General features: G+C 38.0%; 1 protein-coding gene across 4 annotated transcripts in view; it reads right to left on the bottom strand.

The window, feature by feature from the left end:
- FGF12 (fibroblast growth factor 12) overlaps nt 1-22,330 on the bottom strand; it is a 612,490-nt gene that overhangs the window by 216,004 nt on the left and 374,156 nt on the right. For all 4 annotated transcript variants that reach the window (NM_001079789.1, XM_005201557.5, XM_005201556.5 and 1 more), the window contains one exon: nt 19,944-20,054. In NM_001079789.1, coding sequence (NP_001073257.1) covers nt 19,944-20,054 — 111 coding nt within the window. The remainder of the gene's footprint in view (nt 1-19,943; nt 20,055-22,330) is intronic.

The following is a 22,330-nucleotide window of genomic DNA, read 5'->3' as shown; positions in this document are numbered from 1 at the left end:
ACACTCTTCAGTATTCTTGCCCTGAGAACACCACGAATAGTATCAAAAGGCAAAAAGATATGACATTGAAAAATGAACTCCCCAGGTTGGTAGGTGCCCATTATGCTACTGGAGGAAAGTGGAGAAATAGCTCCAAAAAGAATGAAAAGGCTGAGCCAAAGTAAAAACATGCCCAGCTGTGGATGTGACTGGTGATGGAAGTAAAGTGCATTGCTGGAAAGAACAATGTTGCATAGGAACCTGGAAAGTTAGGTTCATGAATCAAGGCAAATTGGAAGTGGTCAAACAGGAGATGGCCAAGAGTGAACATCAACAGTTTAGGAGTCAGTGAACTAAAATGGACTGGAATGGGCAAAATTAATTCAGATGACCATTATATCTACTGTGGGCAAGAATCCCTTAGAAGAAATGGAGTAGCCCTTACAGTCAACAAGAGTCTGAAATGCAGTATTTGGGTGCAATATCAAAAATGACAGAATTATCTCTGTTCATTTGCAAGGCAAACAATTCAATATCACAATAATCCAAGTCTAGGCCCCAACCAAATGCCAAAGTAATGCCAAAGAAGCTGAAGTTGAATGGTTCTATGAAGACCTACAAGACCTTCTAGAACTAACACCAAAGAAAGATGTCCTTTTCATCACAGGGGACTGGAATGCAAAAGTAGGAAGTCAAGAGATACTGGATTAACAAGAAAGTTTGGCCTTGGAGAACAAAATGAAGCAGGGCAAAGGCTAACAGAGTTTTGCCAAGAGAAAGCACTGGTCATAGCAAACACCCTCTTCCAACAACACAAGAGACTACTCTACACATGGACATCACCAGATGGTCAACACTGAAATCCGGTGATGCTCCTGTGTACCAAATCTTACCAGCCCATAGATCAAAGTAGGTGTGGGCAGTAGTGGGCAGATGTGGGCATCTCCTATAGCTTATTGGAAAGGCAGAATCTCAGGCTCCATCTAAGACCTGCTTAATCAAAATCTGCAGTTTAACAAGATCATCAGATGATCATTCTGCACTTGCAGTTTGAGAAGTACTGTTCTACAGGGTGGTTCTCAGAGTTGGTTTTGTGAACATGTTAGAAATGCAAACACTCTGGCCCTTCCTCCAGACTTACTGAATCATACATTCTGGGATGAAGGCCTCCATATCAGTAGTTTAACAAGCCCTCTAGGTGATTCTAATGTGGACTAAAGTATAAAACGTAATTTTCTGAAACAAATCAGTTTCTACACTTGACTGCACATTGTGTGTGATTTTAAAGGAATACTGATGCCTGGGTCCATCCTAGAAGATCCTGATTTTAGTGATCTGGGCTTGTAAAATGTGTCCAGATGATTCAAATGTGCAAAAAATTTGGAGCCATTGTTCTAGAAGACTTGGAGATAAGGGGGCGGTGGGGGGTGGGAGGGTGGAGAGGCTAGTGAATTGTCAGTAAATTGTCTTCCTTTGCATCTTAATAGGACTTTCCCTGATCAGATTATCAGAAGAATCCAAAAACTGAGAACAAATATGTAATTAGACTCATTCTACCTCCACATCCCCTAGGGAAATTTCAAGGACACTGGGGTTTGTTGTTCAGTTGCTAAGTCGTGTCCCACTCTTTTGTGACCCCATTGACTGTGGCCCACCAGGCTCCTCTGTCCATGGGATTTCCCAGATGAGAATACTGGAGTGGGTTGCCATTTCCTTCTCCAGGGGATCTTCCCAACTCAGGGATCAAACCTGCGTCTCCTGCACTGGCAGGCACGTTTTTTTACTACTGAGCCAACATCCTATCTAAATTAGACTTTGAACAAATTCCCCCAAAGATGGGAAGGCTAGGTCCAGGACCTAGATGAGACTGAATTATAGATGAGGTTCCAAAAAGACTGTCACATAGTTCCTCAAAGCTCTGTTCAAATCCTGTATTTTCCCTAAAATCACTCTGCATCAAGCTTCAAGTAATACAAACTTCTACTCTTTAGATTTTCCAAAGCTCTTCCTTCTAAGAAGGTAAATCTTCACCTTCTACATACGTGAAGTCTTCACATATAATTCCCATTCTGTAGGTGAGAAGCTATGGCATCAAAGTGCTAAGCAAACTGCCCAAGTTTATGCAGCTGAAAAATGAAGAAATGCATATTAATATCCTTAACTGCATGTCTCTGAAACTCTATGGACTATTCACAACACCACACTGCTTCCCCATGTATCAAGACTGATCACTGGAACATACAAAAACAACAATAAAAACGATGACTCTGTCAATATCTAAGCAACAGGAAACAGAGGCTTTCTTTAGGATATTTTTAAGAATTCAATTATAATACTATGGAGTGGGCTTATACTAGACAGACATATTTTGACATGGGTGTGTGCTCTGCATTCTGCCTCAGTGTCAGGGAAAGCAGATGTACTGAGCACAACCTCACCCCATCCTGGCTGGATGCCTACTCAATACCACTCTATCTAGGCTACTGAATAATACATGGAAATATATATACATACACAAACACACACAGCCTACACACCTCAAACTTCCCAAGGCAGATATATTTAAAAGGCAACCAGATTATCTAAGATCTTTAAAATTATTGTATAATGGTTTACTATTTCTAAAAAGGTCTTACTTTATAGTATAAATACATTGAACATATTGAAGGAAAATCCTCTCCAGTTCAAAGTTTAGCCTGCAAAACACTGTACTATTTTATAAGTAAGCAATATTCCCTACATAATACTATTGTTAAGTGTTGTGAGAAGAATGCAGTGGTATGATTTTTTATGCACTGCTGCTGCTGCTAAGTCGCTTCAGTCGTGTCCGACTCTTTGCAACACCGTGGAATGTAGCCCACCAGGCTCCTCCTTCCATGGGATTCTCCAGGCAAGAATACTGGAGTGGGTTGCCATTTCCTTCAGGGGATCTTCCCAACCCAGGGATTGAAGCCAGGTCTCCCGCACTGCAGGCAGATACAGGCAGATGCTTTAACCTGTGAGCCACCAGGGAAGCCCCAATATTAAGAGGAAAGAGAAAATAGGTATTCAACATAGAACGGTAAAAGCATTAACTCTAGAACTAAATTTAGCTCAGTTCAGTCGCTCAGTCATGTCCAACTCTTTGCAACCCCATGAACTGCAGCAGGCCAGGCTTCCCTGTCCATCACCAACTCCCAGAGCTTACTCAAACTCATGTCCTTGCGTCGGTGATGCCATCCAACCATCTCATCCTCTGTGGTCCCCTTCTCCTCCTGCCTTCTATCTTTCTCAGCATCAGGGTCTTTTCCAAAGAGTCGGTTCTTCACATCAGGTGGCCAAAGTATTGGAGTTTCAGCCTCAGCATCAGTCCAATGAATATTCAGGACTGATTTCCTTTACGATTGACTGGTTGGATCTCCTTGCAGTCCACGGGACTCTCAAGAGTCTTCTCCAACACCACAGTTCAAAAGCATCAATTCTTCAGTGCTCAGCTTTCTTAATAGTCCAACTCTCACATCCATACATGACTATTGGAAAAACCAAAGCCTTGACTAGACGGACCTTTGTTGGTAAAGTAATGTCTCTGCTTTTTAATATGTTGCCTAGGGTGGTCATAGCTTTTCTTCCAAGGAGCAAGTGCGTTTTAATTTCATGGCTATAGTCACCTTCTACAGTGATTTTGGAGCCAAAAAAAGAATAAAGACTCTCACTCTTTCCATTGTTTCCCCATTTATTTGCCATGAAGTGATGGGACTGGATGACATGCTCTTAGTTTTCTGAATGTTGAGCTTTAAGCCAACTTTTTCATTCTCCTCTTTCATGTTCATCAAGAGGCTCTTTAGTTCTTCTTTGCTTTTGGCCATAAGGGTGGTGTCACCTGCATATCTCAGTGTATTGATATTTCTCCCAGCAATCTTCATTCCAGCTTGTGCGTCATCCACCCTGGAATTTCACATGATGTACTCTGCATTTAAGTTAAATAAGCAGGGTGACAATATACAGCCCCGATGTACTCCTTTCCCAATTTGGAACCAGGCTGTTGTTCCATGTTGTATTCTAACTGTTGCTTCCTGACCTGCATACAGTTTCTCAGGAGTCAGGTCAGGTAATCTGGTATTCCCATCTCTTTAAGAATTTTCCACAGTTTGTTGTGATCCACACGGTCAAAGGCTTTGGGATAATCAATAAAGCAGAAGATGTTTTCTGGAACTCTCTTGCTTTTATGATGATCCAGTGGATGTTGGGAATTTGCTCTGCCTTTTCTAAATCCAGCTTGAACATCAGGAAGTTCACAGTTCACATACTGTTGAAGCCTGGCTTAGAGAATTTTGAGCATACTTTGCTAGTGTGTGAGATGAGTGCAATTATGCGGTAGTTTGAGCATTGTCTTTGGCATTGTCTTTTGGGGGATTGGAATGAAAACTGACCTTTTCCAGTCCTGTGGCCACTGAGGAGCTTTCCAGATTTGCTGGCATAGTGAGTGCAGCACTTTGAGTGCAGCACTTTCACAACATCATCTTTTAGATTTGAAATAGCTCAACTGGAATTCCATCACCTCCACTAGCTTTGTTCGTAAGGCCCCACTTGACTTCACTCTCTACGTTGTCTGGTTCTAATGAGTGATCACACCATTGTGGTTATTTGGGTCATGAAGATCTTTTTTTTATAGTTCTTCTGTGTATTCTTGCCACCTCTTCTTAATATCTTCTGCTTCTGTTAGGTCCATACCATTTCTGTCCTCTATTGTACCCATCTTTGCGTGAAATGTTCCCTTGTATCTCTAATTTTCTTCAAGAGATCTCTAGTCTTTCCCATTTTATCATTCTCCTCTATTTCTTTGCATTGATTGCTGAAGAAAGCTTTCTTATCCCTCCTTGCTATTCTTTGGAATTCTGCATTCAAATGGGTATATCTTTCCTTTTCTCCTTTGCCTTTAGGTTCTCTTCTTTTCTCAGCTATTTGTAAGGTCTCCTCAGACAGCCATTTTGCCTTTTTGCATTTCTTTTTCTTGGGGATGGTCTTGATCATTGCCTCCTGTACAATATCACGAACCTCGGTCCTTAGTTCTTCAGGCACTCTATCAGATCTAGTCCCTTAAATCTATTTCTGACTTCCACTGTGTAATCGAAAGGGATTTGATTTAGGTCATACCAGAATGGTCTAGTGGTTCCCCCTACTTTCTTCAATTTATGTTTGAATTTGGCAATAAGGAGTACATGATCTGAACCACAGTCAGCTCCCAGTCTTGTTTTTGCTGACTGTATAGAGCTTCTCCATCTTTGGCTGCAAAGAATATAATCAATCTGATTTTGGTATTGACCATCTGGTTATGTCCATGTGTAGAGTCTTCTCTTGTGTTGTTGGAGGAGGGTGTTTGTCACGACCAGTGCATTCTCTTGGCAAAACTCTATTAGTCTGTGCCCTGCTTCATTCTGTACTCCAAGGCAAAATTTGCCTGTTACTTCAGGTAACCTAGACAGCATATTAAAAACCAGAGACATTACTTTATCAACAAAGCTCCGTCTAGTCAAGGTTTTGGTTTTTCCAGTAGTCATGTATGGATGTGAGGGTTGGACTGTAAAAAAAGCTGAGCACTGAAGAAATGATGCTTTTGAACTGTGGTGTTGGAGAAGACTCTTGAGAGTCCCTTGGACTGCAAGGAGATCCAATCAATCCATCCTAAAGGAGATCAGTCCTCAATATTAATTGGAATTCTGATGTTGAAGCTGAAACTCCAATACTTTGGCCACCTGATGCGAAGAACTGACTCATTGGAAAATACCCTGATGTTCTGAAAGATTGAAGGCAGGAGGAAAAGGGGACCACAGAGGATTAGATGGTTGAATGGCATCACCGACTCAAAGGACATGTGTCTGAATAAACTCCGGGAGTTGGCAATGGACAGGGAAGCCTGGTGTGCTGTAGTCCATGGAGTCGCAAAGAGTTGGACACAACTGAGAGACTGAACTGAACTGAACTGAATTTGCTTTGATTCATGGACCTGACATTCCAGGTTCCTATGCAATATTGCTCTTTACAGCATCAGATTTTACTTCCATCAACCATCACATCCACAACTGGGTGGTGTTGTTGCTTTGGCTCCGTCTCTTCACTCTTTTTGGAGTTATTTCTCCACTCTTCTCCAGTAGCATATTGGGCACCTACCGACCTGGGGAGTTCATCTCTCAGTGTCATATCTTTTTGCCTTTTCACGCTGTTCATGGGGTTCTCAAGGCAAGAATACTGAAGTGTTTTGCCATTCCCTTCTCCAGTGGACCATGTTTTGTCATAACTCTCCACCACGACCTGTCTGTCTTGGGTGGCCCTACACAGCATGGCTCATAGTTTCATTGAGCTATGTTTCATTGAACTAAATTCACTGAGCTCAAATCCTAGGTCTACCATTTAATATTCATATGATTAATTTATTAATTTGTATGACCATGGATTAATTATTCCAACTTCCCTTGCCTCAGTTTACTCATTTTCAAAGTAGGAATAATTAAAGCCCCTGTTTTATAGGATTGATATAATACTTAAATGAGTAAAAATTATAAAATTTGTATACCTGTACTAGAAACTTTAGAAAGTACTGGGTAAACATTACTTATTACTATCTAATGTGGCCCAAACTCATACATTAAGAAATAATGCTTGGCACACTAATGACCATTTTATTTTTCAAATCCCTCACTTAAAATATCTAGTTCTTCTTTTGTACTTCAAGGTAGTATGCCCTGGAAAATATTGACTCACATGAGAATTAAGTTTTGATTTATCCCTTATTCAGTTGGTGGCCACAGACTGAATGCATAATTGAACCAGCCACATTTTAACAAATCCCAATTCCATTTGTTATAATCTATTCAGTTTGAGAATATAGCTAAATTTGCAAAATCTCTCAAGCAATAATTTATATAGAGAAAGGAACACAGGTTATGGATATTACAGAACTGAATTGTCCTCACACTATCTTGAGCAAATCAACTCACTCCTTAGAGCCTCAGAATCAGGCAATTTTGGAGAAATTTTAATAATTTCTAATTCATCAGAACTCTAATACCCCTTTCCACTACTTCAAGAACTCCTCGGCTGCCTTTTTTTCTTACCCTTAAAGCACCTGAGTGTATATTTTCTTTTTCCTGCAACATAAGCTTAAATTTAGCTGCTGGTCCTTTGAATAATAAAAGCAATGGCTCCCTCTCTTCTGGGTAAATGTACCATTTACAAAGTTTCAGAAAATGATGCCTGTGTAATTATCACCATGAATATATATTCACATAACACTTGAAGATATATTTAAAACTGCACAACAGTGTCCTCTTTTACTATTACTGCTAGAGAGTTCACTTTTCCAGACTAAGCATACATACTCAATTTTCCTTCTAGTTTCATAATGGAAAATGACTTCCTTATCCATCTTTTGAAATCTCTTAAACTGTCTCTCATTCTTGAAAAGATAAAAAGAGGCAAATGTGACTTAATTTGCATTAAACCTTCAGGCTAGGTGTTGTCTGACAAAATCCTATTCATTTTTGATGAGGCCATTCTGAAAACTCCCTTTTATTCATCTAATCAACTAATACTGAAAACCTACTATGAGCCAACCACTATTCTAGGTACTGGGGATACAATACAAAATGCAAACCACACTCCTTGCCCCATATAGAATATGGAGCTTATATTCTAACTATGCCTTTAAATTTATATGGGAGTCTGATGATACATCTGTTACTATGAATTAATTACTATGAATTTGTTACTCTTCTTATCTATTGTCAAGGCCCTGTTAAATGCCAACACATAAATAAGTCAGACAGTCAGTACCCTCAAGGAACTTATAACTTAAAGAAAGTAGATGCATCAATACAGATTAAACTACATAAATATCTTGAGATGTATAGTGTATGCAGAAGAAAAAGCAAGACTTCCAGTTAAAAACATCAGAAAAAGTTCTCAAAGACAAAAGGCAGTTGGTATTATTTTTAGAGGATAATATAATTACTGGAGAAAATAACATAAGCAAAATTATGAATGAGGGAAATGTGTGATATATATGGGGAACATTTTAGTGGAGTAGGGACATAATAAAATAAGTAAGTATATTACATAGTGGTAAATAGTGGGAAAAAAATAAATAAATCAAGTTGCCAAGGGAGATAAAGTATAACACAGGGAACTGTCCTCAGTGTTATATGACAATCTATTCGGGAAAAGAATTAGATGTTGGGGAAAGGAAGGAGCATGATCGGTGTGTTAAAAGAACAGCTGGAAGACTAGCCAAAAGAAAGAGGAAAGAGAATAGTCAGGAGGTAATGGGTAGGATTATGTAAAACCTTACTGATCATGGGATGAATTTGTCTTTTATCCTTAATGATGTGTAATGAAAGAGATTGAGCAGAAAAGTCAGTTTACCTGACCCATTTTTAACTAGGCCCCTCTCACTGCTATGTGGATACTAAGCGGGGGAAGCCTTAAGTACAAGATTACTTAGGAAGATATTGCAATAGACCAAATATGAGAGTAGTGTGGACTCGGTAGTGACAATAGCGATGCTGTTGTTCAGTCACTCAGTCGTGTCTGACTCATTGTGACCCCGTGGACAGCAGCACATCAGGCTTCCCTGTCCTTCACTATCTCCTGTAATTTACTCAAACTCATGTTCGTTGAGCTGGTGATGCCATCCAGACATCTCATCCTCTGTTACCACCTTCTTCTCCTGCCCTCAATCTTTCTCAGCATTAGGGGCTTTTCCAATGAGTTGGCTCTTAGCATCAGGTGGCCAAAATACTGGAGCTTCAGCTTCAGCCTCAGTCCTTCCAATGAATATTCCAGGTTGACTTTACGATTGACTGGTTTGATTTCCTTGCAGTCCAAGGGACTCTCAAGAGTCTTATCCAGCACCACCATTCGAAAGCATCAATTCTTCGGCATTCAAGCTTCTTTATGGTCCAACTCACATCTGTACATGACTACTGGAAGAATCATAGCTTTGACTGTACAGAGAGGTGGTCAAATTCTGCATACATTTTGAAGGTAAATTTACTACTGTTTTTAAATTCAATGCAAAAATCATTGCACTATCTGCTCTTACAATTTTGCCCCTTTTTGTAATGTGTTTAAAAAGGAAAGTTTCAAGTTTTTGAAAAATAAAAACAGAAATCATTGCTAATTTACAGGCTTTCTAAGTTTCAGACTGGAGATAACCTTTCCCCAAACCTCATTTTACAGACTAGAAATCCAGAGAACAGAGAGCTTACATGACTGAAACAAGATCATACAGACAATTAAGGGTAGGACTTGGACTAGAAACAGGTTATCTGAATGAAAAAGCCCAAGCTACTCTGCCTTACAATTGGTGATATTTAAGTGGTATAAACTCTTCCTTTGAGTTTTTCCTTGTTTTTGTTTGGTTTGGTTTTGATTTCACAAACATTGAGAGAGAACCACAGGTATCCCAAATTCAAAAGTCTTCAGGAGTCAGAAAGAGAAAAATAAATCTATTAACATATATAGGTGGAATGTGAAAAAACTATCTATATAAGAGTTAGACAATCTTGGGCTTCCCCAGTGGCTCAGGGGTAAAGAATCCACCTGCAATTCAGGAGCCATAGGAGACAAGGGTTCGATCCCTGGGTCAGGAAGATCCCCTGGAAAAGAACATGGCAACTCACTCCAGTATTCTTGCCTGGAGAATCCCAATGACAGTGGAGCCTGGCAGGCTGCAGACCATGGGGTCGCAAAGAGTCAGACACGACTGAAGCAACTTAGCATGCTTGCATTTGCAAAGCAGAAACAGACAGACAGACCTAGAGAACAAACATGGATATCCATGCAGAAAAGGGGTGGGATGAATTGGGAGATTAGTGTTGACATATATATACTATTGATGCTATGAATATAACATAGATAACTAATGAGAACCTACTGTAAAACACAGAAAACTCAGTGCTCTGTTGTGACATAAATGGGAAATAAATTTAAAAAAAAAAGAGAAAGGATATATATAGATATATATAGATATATATATATATATACAGCTGATTCACTTTGCTGTACAGTGGAAACTAAAAACATTGTAAAGCAACTATGCTCCAATAAAAAGGAAAAGTCTTTAGGACCAGGCAGGTAGGAGGAAATGTAGGGGAAACTAGATGCATCCATTGCTCAGATACACTCATTTTTTTCTTGAAGTGTGCCAGCTAAATGAAACACATCTGCATAGCCCTCCCATAAGGGATCTTGGAAAATATCATCGCTATTCTAAACAGAAGGGCAAATAAGGATGTTAATCTTTATCTACACAAATGCAGATAAGGAACTGCAATATAATGTATGATGTACTGTCATATAAAGTTTCTGCAACTGAAAATGCACACAGAAGGTTCAAACACAATACAGTGAAGACAGGAATTACTGTGGGGTTTTGTGTGAGGTTGGCAATTGAGGGGATGGCTGGAGAAAGCTTCATAGTGACAAAAGAGATAAGAGTTTTCAAGAGTTCTAAAGGGTAAGAGTGATTCACCAGATGGGTAAGATTTGTGAAGTCATTCCAAGCAAAAGGGATTAGCATGTGCAAAAGCTCTGAGACATAAAACTATGTAATATATGTTTACTTGTATCATTATATTGGCTTCCCATGTGGCACTAGTGGTAAAGAATCCAGCTGCTAATGAGGGAGACTCAAGAGACTCAGGTTCGATCCCTGGGCCAGGAAGATTCCCTGGAGAAGGAAATGGCAACCCATTCTAATATTCTTGCCTGGGAAATCCCATGGACACAGGAGGCTGGCAGACTACACTCATCGGGGTCACAGAAGAGTTGGACACAACTGAGCAACCAAATATTACTATACGTGAATTTTTAAAATTATTCCCCAACCTAAGTTTGATCACATAACCTGTCTAGAACTGAGCCCTGACTCAGGAAATGAAATAAAAATGAAACAGATTCCACACATTTGAGATACTAGAAAGTCTGAATGTCAGTATGCTTTTCAATCTACCTGCAGAGCCGTGCTTTCCCTATTACATTAGGAATTAGGTTCCCAAAGAACTAGGTATGACAGTTCCAAGACAGAGACTACTTCATTAGCAAACGTGAACACTTCACATCCAGGATGCAGAGGAGAGTGCCCCTTCATACCTCCTGCAGTGCATCGGAATCATCTGGAAGGTTTGTTAAAACACACACTGCTGAGCCCCAGCACTGAGGTTCTGATTCACAACATGTACCGTGAGTCACAAACTGCCAGACATGACTGAAGCAACTTCGCACCCTGAGTCTTAAGAAAATCAATCCTGAATATTCATTGGAAGGACTAACACTGAAGTTGAAGCTCCAATACTTTGGCCACCTGATGCAAAGAGCCAACTCATTTAGAAAAGACCCTGGTGCTGGGAAAGATTGAAGGCAGGAGGAGAAGGGGATGACAGAGTACGAGATGGTTGGATGGCATCACCGTCTCAATGGACATGAATTTGAGCAAGCTCCGGGAGATGGTGAAGGACAGGGAAGCCTGAAGTGCTGCAGTCCATGGGGTCGCAGAGCTGGACACAACTGAACAACCGAAAACAAACAGGTTTCCAGATGATGCCGGTGCTGGAGGTCTGGGGAGTGCACACTTTAGGAACCACTAATTTAGAGCACTTTCCAGACCCTTCAGCTTAAGCGCTGAGTTCTTTCACATCACAACAGCTACCATCATTAGGAACTCTGCTGCTACTGCTGCTAAGTCACTTCAGCCGTGTCCGACTCTGTGCGACCCCATAGACGGCAGCCCACCAGGCTCCTTCATCCATGAGATTTTCCAGGCAAGAGTACTAGAGTGGGTTGCCATTGCCTTCTCCATTAAGAACTCAACTTCTGTTAAAATGGTCCCTGTCTGCAAGCTCCTGGCAAACAAGGACTCTGACCCCTACTGGGGAGAATAATAACAACAACAATAGACAACATTTAACCAGGCTTTTGGTGTTACTTTAGGCACTTTTCATGAATCACCCATTTAATCTACACAACAATTCTATGATCTATGTACTATTATTATTCCCACTTGCAACAACATGCACTATAGCCTTCCAGGTTCCTTAGTCCATGGAATTCGCCAGGCCAGAATACGGGAGTATTCTGGGTAGTGTGTAGTGGGTAGGCATTCCCTTTTCCAAGGGATCTTCCCAACCCAGGGATTGAACCCAGGTCTCCCATATTGCAGATGGATTCTTTACCTTCTGAGCCACCAGGGAAGCCCAAATAAATGAGGGAATTAAGATTTAGGTTAAATAACTAACTCCAAGGCATAGAATCTCAAGTCAGCCTGGATTCAGTTCTGGCTGTATCATGTATAACTCCCCAGATCTTTATATACACCTTGAGAATATCACATAGGAATTTGCAAACTGAAGATTTCCTGCCAGTAACATACCTTTCAGAACAAATGGTATTTATGGAAGTGGAATCTGTCGATCAGTTTTTCTGAGCACATTTACTTCTATATGAGAATTAAAGGAAAGACTATAAAAAGCTTACAGATTCTCTCTTCCTCTCATTTTGTAAAATCAGAGATTGCATAAATCCGAGAAAGTTTATGTGACTTGCTGAAGACCAACGCACCATTCACCTCACAGTGCTAGGAGAAGACTAAAGATAATATTCGTCCTTAGCTCTTCTAGGAATACACTTGGTGACGTAGCTCCCTTAAGATTCTTTAACCGCTATATATACTGTCTATATAAATATGCCACAAATAGTCATAGAGCAGCTAGGAAAAGGATAATCTCTAATGGCTCATGTTTTACTTTACTAACCAGAGGGTAAAAGTCTTAGGGTCAAAAGGAAATACATAAAATGGTACAATGCCAAGGTTAAAAAAAAAAGGCTGAGGAGTTATTTCCTCATGAACACATGTGAATGGGTAAACTTAAGGAAATAATTGGTTCTTGTTCAAGCTTGCCGCAAATATTATTTGAAGGAGCAGTCTTTAAAATTGAAACACATTCAACAAAAACAAATTTGTAACAAACATCCATCACTTTTCTTCTAGCTATAAAAGCCGAAAGGCAATATTTTTTCTTTATTTAAAAAAAAAAAATCAAGTGAGGTAACTGCATTCATAAGCTAAGACTGAATATTAATTTTGCTCTTGAAAAGGCATGCCACTATAAGAGTAACAACATTACATGTACCAAAGTGTTGCTCAGAATTATATAAATAACCTTGCTTAAAGAAAATCAGCAGGATAACACACGCATTTCTTTTTCTTTTCATCTGACTTGTAGGTGTGATTTCACACATACAAATTGTGATATATTCTTAAAGTATAGACAACACTAGAAGAAAATAATATCCCTATAATTAGATATGGCACAGCTTTTGATCTCCCATGACTACTATAATGTACATGTTTGAGTAGGTGAAAGTGATGTCGATATCCAGAAAGGTCCCTTGTTAAGAAGACAGAACATCTTTACAATTCTTTGCAGAATCCCTTATGTCCTTAATGATTTTCCTCAACTAACCATTTGGATCATGTTTTTGTTCATCGTTTAGCAATACAGATCTTCTGTTGGCTTTGGCTGTGTCTATACACTTATGATTGGTGGTATCAAAACATCATATGTTTAGTATTGTATAGAAAACATAGCTGGATGAGTAAATTTTTAAATTTCCAATTGGATTCATAAAACTCAGATACAGATCTTTTTGAAATATACTTTTTATGCTGAAATCATAGAGAACTTAACACATTCATCAAATCTAAAGAAATTGTACTTGTAACTAGTAGCTAGGAACACAAAATATTAGAGGCCTAGAATCAAAAGTTAAGACATAAAATTCTAGATTAATTAAACATAAAGAATAAAAATCAAACAATTCCTTACTAAAACATGGGAGGGTTTTTTTCTTTTTTTTAAATAATCTTGGAATGAATGAAAGCTTTCTAAATAGAAAAGAAAAGTTGAGGGCATAAATGCATATTTAAAATAAAGTAAAGTAAAGCATGGCAAAAAAATTTAGAGACAACAAAATGAGTGAAGGCATTTGCAACTCACATAACAATGAGCCGATTTTTAAAATATAGATTTCCTGCAAATGATAAAATAGACATTTAATATAAATAAATATAAACAAACATTTCATAGAAAAAGAACTGCAGATGGCTCATAGAATATATGAACAAGTGTTCAAACTAACATATAATCAGAAAACAAAGTTTATGATTTTAGATAACAAAGAACCAAAAGTTGATAACACACTGTGTTGACTAATAAGGAAACAGCCACCCTCAGTGTAAATTTGCATGATGGAGAATGAATAGGTATCTTTCAAAGATATAAAAATCACAAAACCTTGACCAAGCAATATGTCTTTTAAGTATCTATCCAAATATGCTTGCACACATGCAGAATGACTTCTGTACATGGATATTGTTTATAGCACAGTTTATATTAGCAAAATTAGAAAGAACTAAAATATATTTCAAGAGGAAACTAGGTTAAATAAAGTATCCTATTTAAATATGTCCTAATATGGAAAAAGTCTTATAGCTACAACATTTTAATTTAAGAAAAAGTACTCAACAAGATGATGGTAGTGGTTTAGACACTCAGTCGTGTCCAACTCTTGCGATCCCATGTACTGTAGCCCACAAGGCTCCTCTGTCCCTAGGATTTTCCAGGCAAGAATACTAGACGTGGTTGCCATTTCCTTCTCCACAGGATGTTCCCCACCCAGGTATCGAACCTGGGTCTCTGGCTCTGCAGGAAGATTCTTTACTGATGAGCTACCAGGGAAGCTCTGGTAGATAATAGACAGATATAGATATATTAATACATATATATGTATAATATTGTGTATGTTTTTAATGCACAGACTGCATCTGAAAGAATACCAAAAAATGTGGCCAAGTGGCAGAGAGGAGAAGCACAGAAAATCTCTTTTGACTGTGTTAATGCGTTCTAGCCAAAGAAATACATCCACATATCTGTGGTTGAACAAAGTTGGGTTTATTGACCCTCAGTAAGGAAGAAAAATACACACCATGGCAGAACTGAGCTGTTTTAGTTAGTACAGTGTAAGCAAGGACTTCCAGATTTGGTCTCAAGTGATTTTTAAGGAGAAAAAAAAAAAAAAGAAAGCAGATTTATTCTGGGTTGAACGCTCTATGGATGCAGGTATAGTTCTATAATTGGATATCTTAATAATTTTTATCTGGATGGCAAGAAGAACATAGTTACTACAGCTTTAAAGCTGTAGCCACCCATATAAGCCAGGGTAGAGCAATATTTGATCATTTTGTAGTTTGGACAACTTTCTTGTTTTTGTCTACATTCAGATGTGATACAGAGTGGTCTCATTTGCATCCTGATCCATCATGGTCACAGTGGCCTTTTCTGATCTGGTGTTCTATGAAACTGTTTACGTTCAACAGAAGCACACCAAGGCCTGCTGGTAGTGCCAATCCAGCTCATGGTTGTTAAGCACTGTTTTACTCTTTTTCAACTGTATACCCTTTTATGTGCCTTTATAATTTTTTATCATATATTTATCTATTCAAAATAGTTTTTAAACGAATCTCAAGACTGAAGGAGACCTTAAAAGTCAGTGAGTTCTGAAACTGTCACAACCATCATCATGTTCTTCCCCTCCCATACCAAAGGAGTTTTTTGTTTTTTTTTTTTTTCATAAATCCTCTACAAGTACTAGTACAGCATCTGCTTGACTATCTCCAGTTTCACCATTGTACTCATTTATCAGGCAGCTCATGCCATAGTCAAGTGGCCCTGAATATTTTTGTTCAGAGAACAAAGGGAACAATGCATTTGGTTATAATATTTTAATTGTTTTCACCCCAGCATGTTTGACCTCTTCAAATGTACCTTCTCCTATGGTAACCAGTGGAGCAGAATAATTACCTTTCTAATTTTATGTAAAATATTCCTATTAATACTCTCCCAACTGCAATTGTCTTTTTTTTGTGCCAGTGTTTCAACACTGTTCTGCATCTTTTATTATCATTACATTTGCAGAGATTTTTATCTGTTGCTGCTGACAAACCCATTTGGCTTTGTACTCAATTACATGTAATTAGTCTTTTCTTCATGAACAAAAGATCAGGTGTCCTATTAATTCAATCCAAGATGCTACGGTAAGGTTGGCTGGACCCAATGATGTCTATTGAACCAAACATCAGACTTCTGACAGATGCTCATAGTAACAAGATTTTTTTTCAAACAATCAAATGCTTTTACTCCTGCCCACACAAAGTAGAGAAAGAAAATGCATTTTAACAGCTTAGAGATTTATAATTTTCTATTAAAAAGCATGACTACAGTTTAAAGCCTTCTCTGATATTTTTACCTCAATCCACACTCAGAAAAAGTAAAAATAAAAGTAACTTGTTTTCACTGGAAAATTTTAATTAAAATATAGGGGGGAGGTATCAGAAAAAAGTATATTAGTCAAAAAAACTGGCAAAATTGGAATAAAGTCTATAGCTCAATTAATAGTACTTACCAATGTTAATTTCCTGGATTTGATAACTGTAGTGTTGTTACATAAAGTGGTGCCCATTAGGGGAAGCTGGGTGAAGTGTACACTGGAATTTCCTATGTTATTCTGTAATTTCTCTAAAGTCTAACATTATTTCAAAAGGAAATATTAAAAGATACTTAGGTAGATAGACAATGATCTACAGAAACTTTTACACATATGCATAAGGACACATTAATTCATTTGTTTCATCTTTTGTTGAGGGCTTACTATGTATTAATGATCATTCTAGATTCTAGATCAAAACAAAATCTCTTCACTCAGGAAAATTATATTCTCCTGGGAAGAAGATAAAAAATAAACAGCAACAATATACATTTTAGGTCATCATAGGAGCTATAAATAGAAAAAAAACTGGGGTAGCAGAACAGAAAGGTAAAGGTGAAATGTTTAATTTTATTAAGGATGGCCAGGGAGGCTTCTTCAACATCTACAAGATATATTTTAGCAGCACTGTTTGTAATTGCCTTAAAATATAAATGCCTATTATCCATCAAAAAGAGAATGGATAAATGTATTTTGGTATGTTCATGCAATGGGATACTTTACAAAAATGAAAATGAATGATATAAAGCAAATATATCACCATATATGCATTGGATGACCATGATATTGGGAGGAAAATACATAAAATTATATATGATAATGTTACTCTTAAAAAAGTTTAAAACCATGCAAAACAATGTCACGAATGATGTATACAATATATGCATCATGTATATATGAAAAATGTACTTGTAAACCTACATGGAAATAAACAAAAAAAAAGTCAAATTCAGGATAGTTGTTATACCTGGTACTGAAGGGGAAAAGTAGACTCCACTATTTCGAAAGAGCATACTGGGGCTTCAGATGTAATGATGTTTTTAACTAAATGTTAAGCCAAGGGTTGGGTATCCAAATGAATTTATTAAGTCTTATTATTTTGTATATTTAAGCTCCTTTTAATACCAACCTGTCAATTAATGTATGCAGTAGTTTATTTGAATAAAATATAAGATATTTTAAATTTGTGAACTTAGTTTCTAAAAGTATGTGACCAAACGCAGTACCTTCAGTGTGTGTGTCATGCATAATGCCATTATGCCCATAAATACACACATATATAATACACACACATCTGTCTGTGTCTGCTGCTGCTGCTGCTAAGTCACTTCAGTCGTGTCCAACTCTGTGCGACCCCATAGACGGCAGCCCACCAGGCTCCCCTGTCCCTGGGATTCTCCAGGCAAGAACACTGGAGTGGGTTGCCATTTCCTTCTCCAATGCATGAAACTGAAAAGTGAAAATGAAGTCGCTTAGTCGTGTCTGACTCTTAGCGACCCCATGGACTGCAGCTTACTAGGCTCCTCCATCCATGGGATTTTCCAGGCAAGAATACTGGAGTGGGGTGCCATTGCCTTCTCCACTGTTTGTGTATAAATGTATATATTTACATGTGGTTATAGATCTACATTAGCCATTGACACAGCATTTGGAGAGAAAGCACTTTCAACTATTTTTCTAGAAAAATAGTAAGTGTTTCTGTTAGTGGACTCCACACTTTCACCTCTCGGCCATTGCTCTATGATAAATGTCATGCATTCACAGGACAGCTGTCTGGGTTACAGTTGCATCCTATTAAACTGAGTATGGCTATTTGGCTCACTTGAATCTATCTTCATAAATTTATAATTTTTCAATCTTTTTTTAAGTTGGGTAGCTGGTGCTGACAGAGGATATTAATGCTTTCATCTCCAGCCACCTCATCTTATAGAAAAAGAAACCAGATCAAGGGATACCTCAGAGACAGCAGGGGGTGACACAGCTAAGTAACATCCTTGATTCTTTCCATCTATACTTGTAGCTTCACTAAATTTGCATTCAAGTTGAGATGCAATAAATGGAAATTATACATGGAGAGGAGAGCATCCTTATTCATCTGGACTCAGGGAAAATCTTAAATTATTTAAAGAATGCATTTCCACAAACACAAACCAACAATGCAAAACACAATAAGTAAATCAACTCCTCAGCAGAAAATGGGCTGAAATTCTCTATAATGAGATCTTTCCTTTCTTGTAATTCATATTTTGTAACATGTAACATTAAGTAAACAAAGAATAATTTAGAAGGGGTGGATAGGAGCATTTTCACACTCTAGGGATCATAGAACTTTCCTCAGATCTGTATTTTTCCCTGGTGGCTCAGATGGTAAAGAATCTACCCAAAGTGCAAGAGATCTGGTTTCAATCCCTGGATTAGAAAGATGCCTTAGAGAAGGGAATGGCTACCCCACTCCAGTATTCTTTCCTGGAGAATTCTATGAACAGAGGAGCCTGGTGGGCTACAGTCCGTGGGGTCGCAAAGAGTCGGACATGACTGAGCAACTAACACTTTCACCATAAAATATCAAGCTTTTAGATTACCTTATTCAGTTGGACAGAATGTCAATCTGACCATAAGTGAAAGAAAGAAAGAAAGTGAAAGAAAGTCTGACCAAAAAAAACCACATCTATCAGAAGACAACTCAATTGGGTATAGATTTAATGAGCATTTACTATGTGACCAGTGACCAGTAATAAAGATCTAGCAGTGAATACAGACAAACTTTGGGAAACAATATAATGTCCTACATATTTTTAGAATAATAGGAATTTCCTCCCCAGGTACCTATATATGATTATGCAGAAACCGAAAGGTACCATGAGAGTGGTCATTCCTGACTCTGAGGCTTATATTAAAAATGCTTCTTAAATGCAATTACACTCTGTCAGACTTTGATGATTTGGTAATTATCAAGCTTGTCGGCCCTACAGTTAAATTAGTTAAACATTATTTCCAGAGATGTCATCAATAATCTTTTAATACTTGGATTTCATTTCAAAAAATTGTAAACAAAATTGCAGTTCAGTACTGATATTTATCATCTTATTATCATATAAACTGCAACATATAATATTTTAATATAGTTTTCTTTTTAAATCAATAAATTTGGCCTCAGTCAAGATAAAATAACATGTAATATACAAATGTATATATTCAATATTTACTTTGAGAAGTAATTTTTGTCTTCCAGAAATGATGTTCTAAGACTTATTATGGTATTTTTACTATTTGGTTCTAGGATTAAAACACTACCTTGAGCTGGAAGGTAGCCTTGTTTCTGTGAATACTTAACATCGTTCTGACTACAAACAATGGAATGAGAGGAAATTCTTGTCCACTGAGCAGTCAGAACTCCTTCAAGCCTCCTACCTTCTTATTGAATACATAAGCTCTATACATTACTGTCTCTTTGCTATAAGAATCATACCAAAAAGGACAAAGGAAAAGACAACTAGCTTACTAGTAGTTGAACAGTTCCAAAGGCAGCCTGGCCATGCTTTAGGTCTAAGAGACACTAAGCCATACATCTGATTGTAATTGGATTGCATGAAGCTAATGTTCCTTACTGTAGTCGCTGTTTTCGTCCTTGGTCCCATCGATGGTACCATCTGGGTGCATCTGCAGGAAATATCCCTGCTGGCTGAATAACCTTGTCACAATTCCTTTCAGCTGGGGTTCTGCAAAACAAAATGAAATGATTATTCAAGTTTTTATTTGGTTTGCAAAAATGCACACTTGCAAATTATCAAAAACATCCCCTAAGTCAATGCATAAATGCCAATGGTTTAAATACTGAAGTAACTATTTGGAAAGGAGGAATTTTGGTAACATAGCTTTACTTTTTCTTCTTTCTAAAGGCAGATCCATAATATTCTGCAACAGTAAACCAAATGTAAATGAATAAAAGTGAAAGTGAAAGTCACTCGTCGTGTCTGACTCTTTGTGACCCCATGGTCTATACAGTCCATGGAATTCTCTAGGCCAGAATACTGGAGTGAGTAGCTTTTCCCTTCTCCGGGGGATCTTCACAACCCAGGGATCGAACCCAGGTCTCCCACACTGCAGGCTGATTCTTTTACCAGCTGAGCCACAAAGGAAGCCTAAATGAATAAAAGCTAATTATGATTAGGAAAATACAGAGGTGTGCTAAAAAGTGAGTTATTCTTCTCCCTTGTGTGTCTAGTGTCTGGCTTCAATATACCACCAAGCTTGTGGTCCCATTCCAGAATGCTGTTCAGACCAAACTGCCAGTGTAATTCCTAAGCTTTCAGCAGTCATAATCGGCTCCTGGAAGACTTCTATTTCTGCTGAATGATAACTATCTATCAGAAACCCCTGGTTTTAAAATTCTAATCAAATTCAGTCTTGGATGAGATCCATAGAATAAAGTTAAACCCTCCATGGCCATGAGATGTCACTGGAAAGTATGTGGAAACAGATTTCACCTTCAGTAAATACATCACCAGAGTAAGACCCAATACCATGTAAGTCATTTTTCCAGTACAAAAAATAAATAAATAAAAATCAAGCCATATATATTTCTGTAAATATTTCAAACTAGATGTGGTCTTTGGCTTTTAAAATTCCCTACACCCTAATACCATCAAACTGATCTTTGTATAACACATTTGAATTTTTGTATACCCACTAACCATAAATATTTAAAGCTTTCTCACTGTGGTACTAGCTGCAGCAACAATCTATTTTCTACAATATCACTACCATCTTTATCTCTACTTTAGTGTTTGGTAAAAATTAGACTACTGCAGCACACTCATAGGGGGCTTCCCAGGTGGCTCAGTGGTAAAGAAGCCATCTGCCAATGCGGGAGATGCGGGTTTGATCCCTGGGTCAGGAAGATGCCCTGCAAAGGAAATGGCAACCTGCTTCAGTATTCTTGCCTGGAAAATCCCATGGACAGAGGAGCCTGGCAGGCTACAGTCCATGGGGTAGCAAAGAATCGGACAGGACTGAGCGATTGAGCACATACACACACAAACATGCACCATATTTACTGTCCTAATTATTCCATTAAAATTAGTAGTAAAAGAAAAATGCTGCTTCTGTTGACAAAAAAAATGAGGTAAGGATGGGACTCGTATGATTGGTGATGTAGTTATGCATTATCTTCAAAAGAGCAATCAAAGAATTTCAACTGAGAGTCAGTTCCTTCACCAACTTATTAAATCAATAATAATTCAGATCTCTTTTGGGTGGGGGGGCGGGCAATATGCTAAATACTGTGTGTTAAACTAAACACACATATTGATGGTTGAATCTAAATAAGAGTTCCAGTTAAGGATTCAGTGCAACAAACTCTTTGGGAACGGACCTGCGCCCTACAACCATCATGTCTTTTACACCTACAACTAGATCGCACATACTTGGGAATGCGAGGCAATGCCTGTATAAACATATCTTCTCCAAAGCAGTCCTAAAAGTAGAAAAGATGCCCCTCCCAGAAAAAAAAAAAAAACTGGTAATTATGAAGCAGGGTATTAAAGAGAACTAAACTGGAAAGTAGGCATTCTGATTGATAACTGTGTATTAACACTGTGGGTTAAATAAATTCAATATATTTAAAATGTGTAGGCATTACATAAACTGGGGCTCTGTAACAACCTAGAGGGGTGGGGTGGGGAAGAAGATGGCAGGGATATTCAAGAGGGTGGGGGACATAGGTATACCAATGGCTGATTCATGTGGATGTTTGGCAGAAACCAACACAATACTGTAAAGCAATCATCCTTCAATGAAAAATAAATAAATTTAATTAAAAAATAATCATTTGTATGCCTTAATTTCCTCACCAATAAAATCTGGAAGGTAAAGTGATTTTTAGGTCCCTTCTATGATTCTCTATTGATGTTGAGCAACTATGACTTAAAGTCTCTTTGACTTGAGAATCTTCTTCTCTAAAGAGTGCCAGAAATCAAACCACAGATTCATTCTG

This window comes from Bos taurus, chromosome 1 (genome assembly GCF_002263795.3).
Source record: "Bos taurus isolate L1 Dominette 01449 registration number 42190680 breed Hereford chromosome 1, ARS-UCD2.0, whole genome shotgun sequence".
Lineage (NCBI taxonomy): Eukaryota > Metazoa > Chordata > Mammalia > Artiodactyla > Bovidae > Bos > Bos taurus.
The sequence above is the reverse complement of the archived record's forward strand: the minus strand, read 5'-3'. Positions and strand labels throughout refer to the sequence as shown.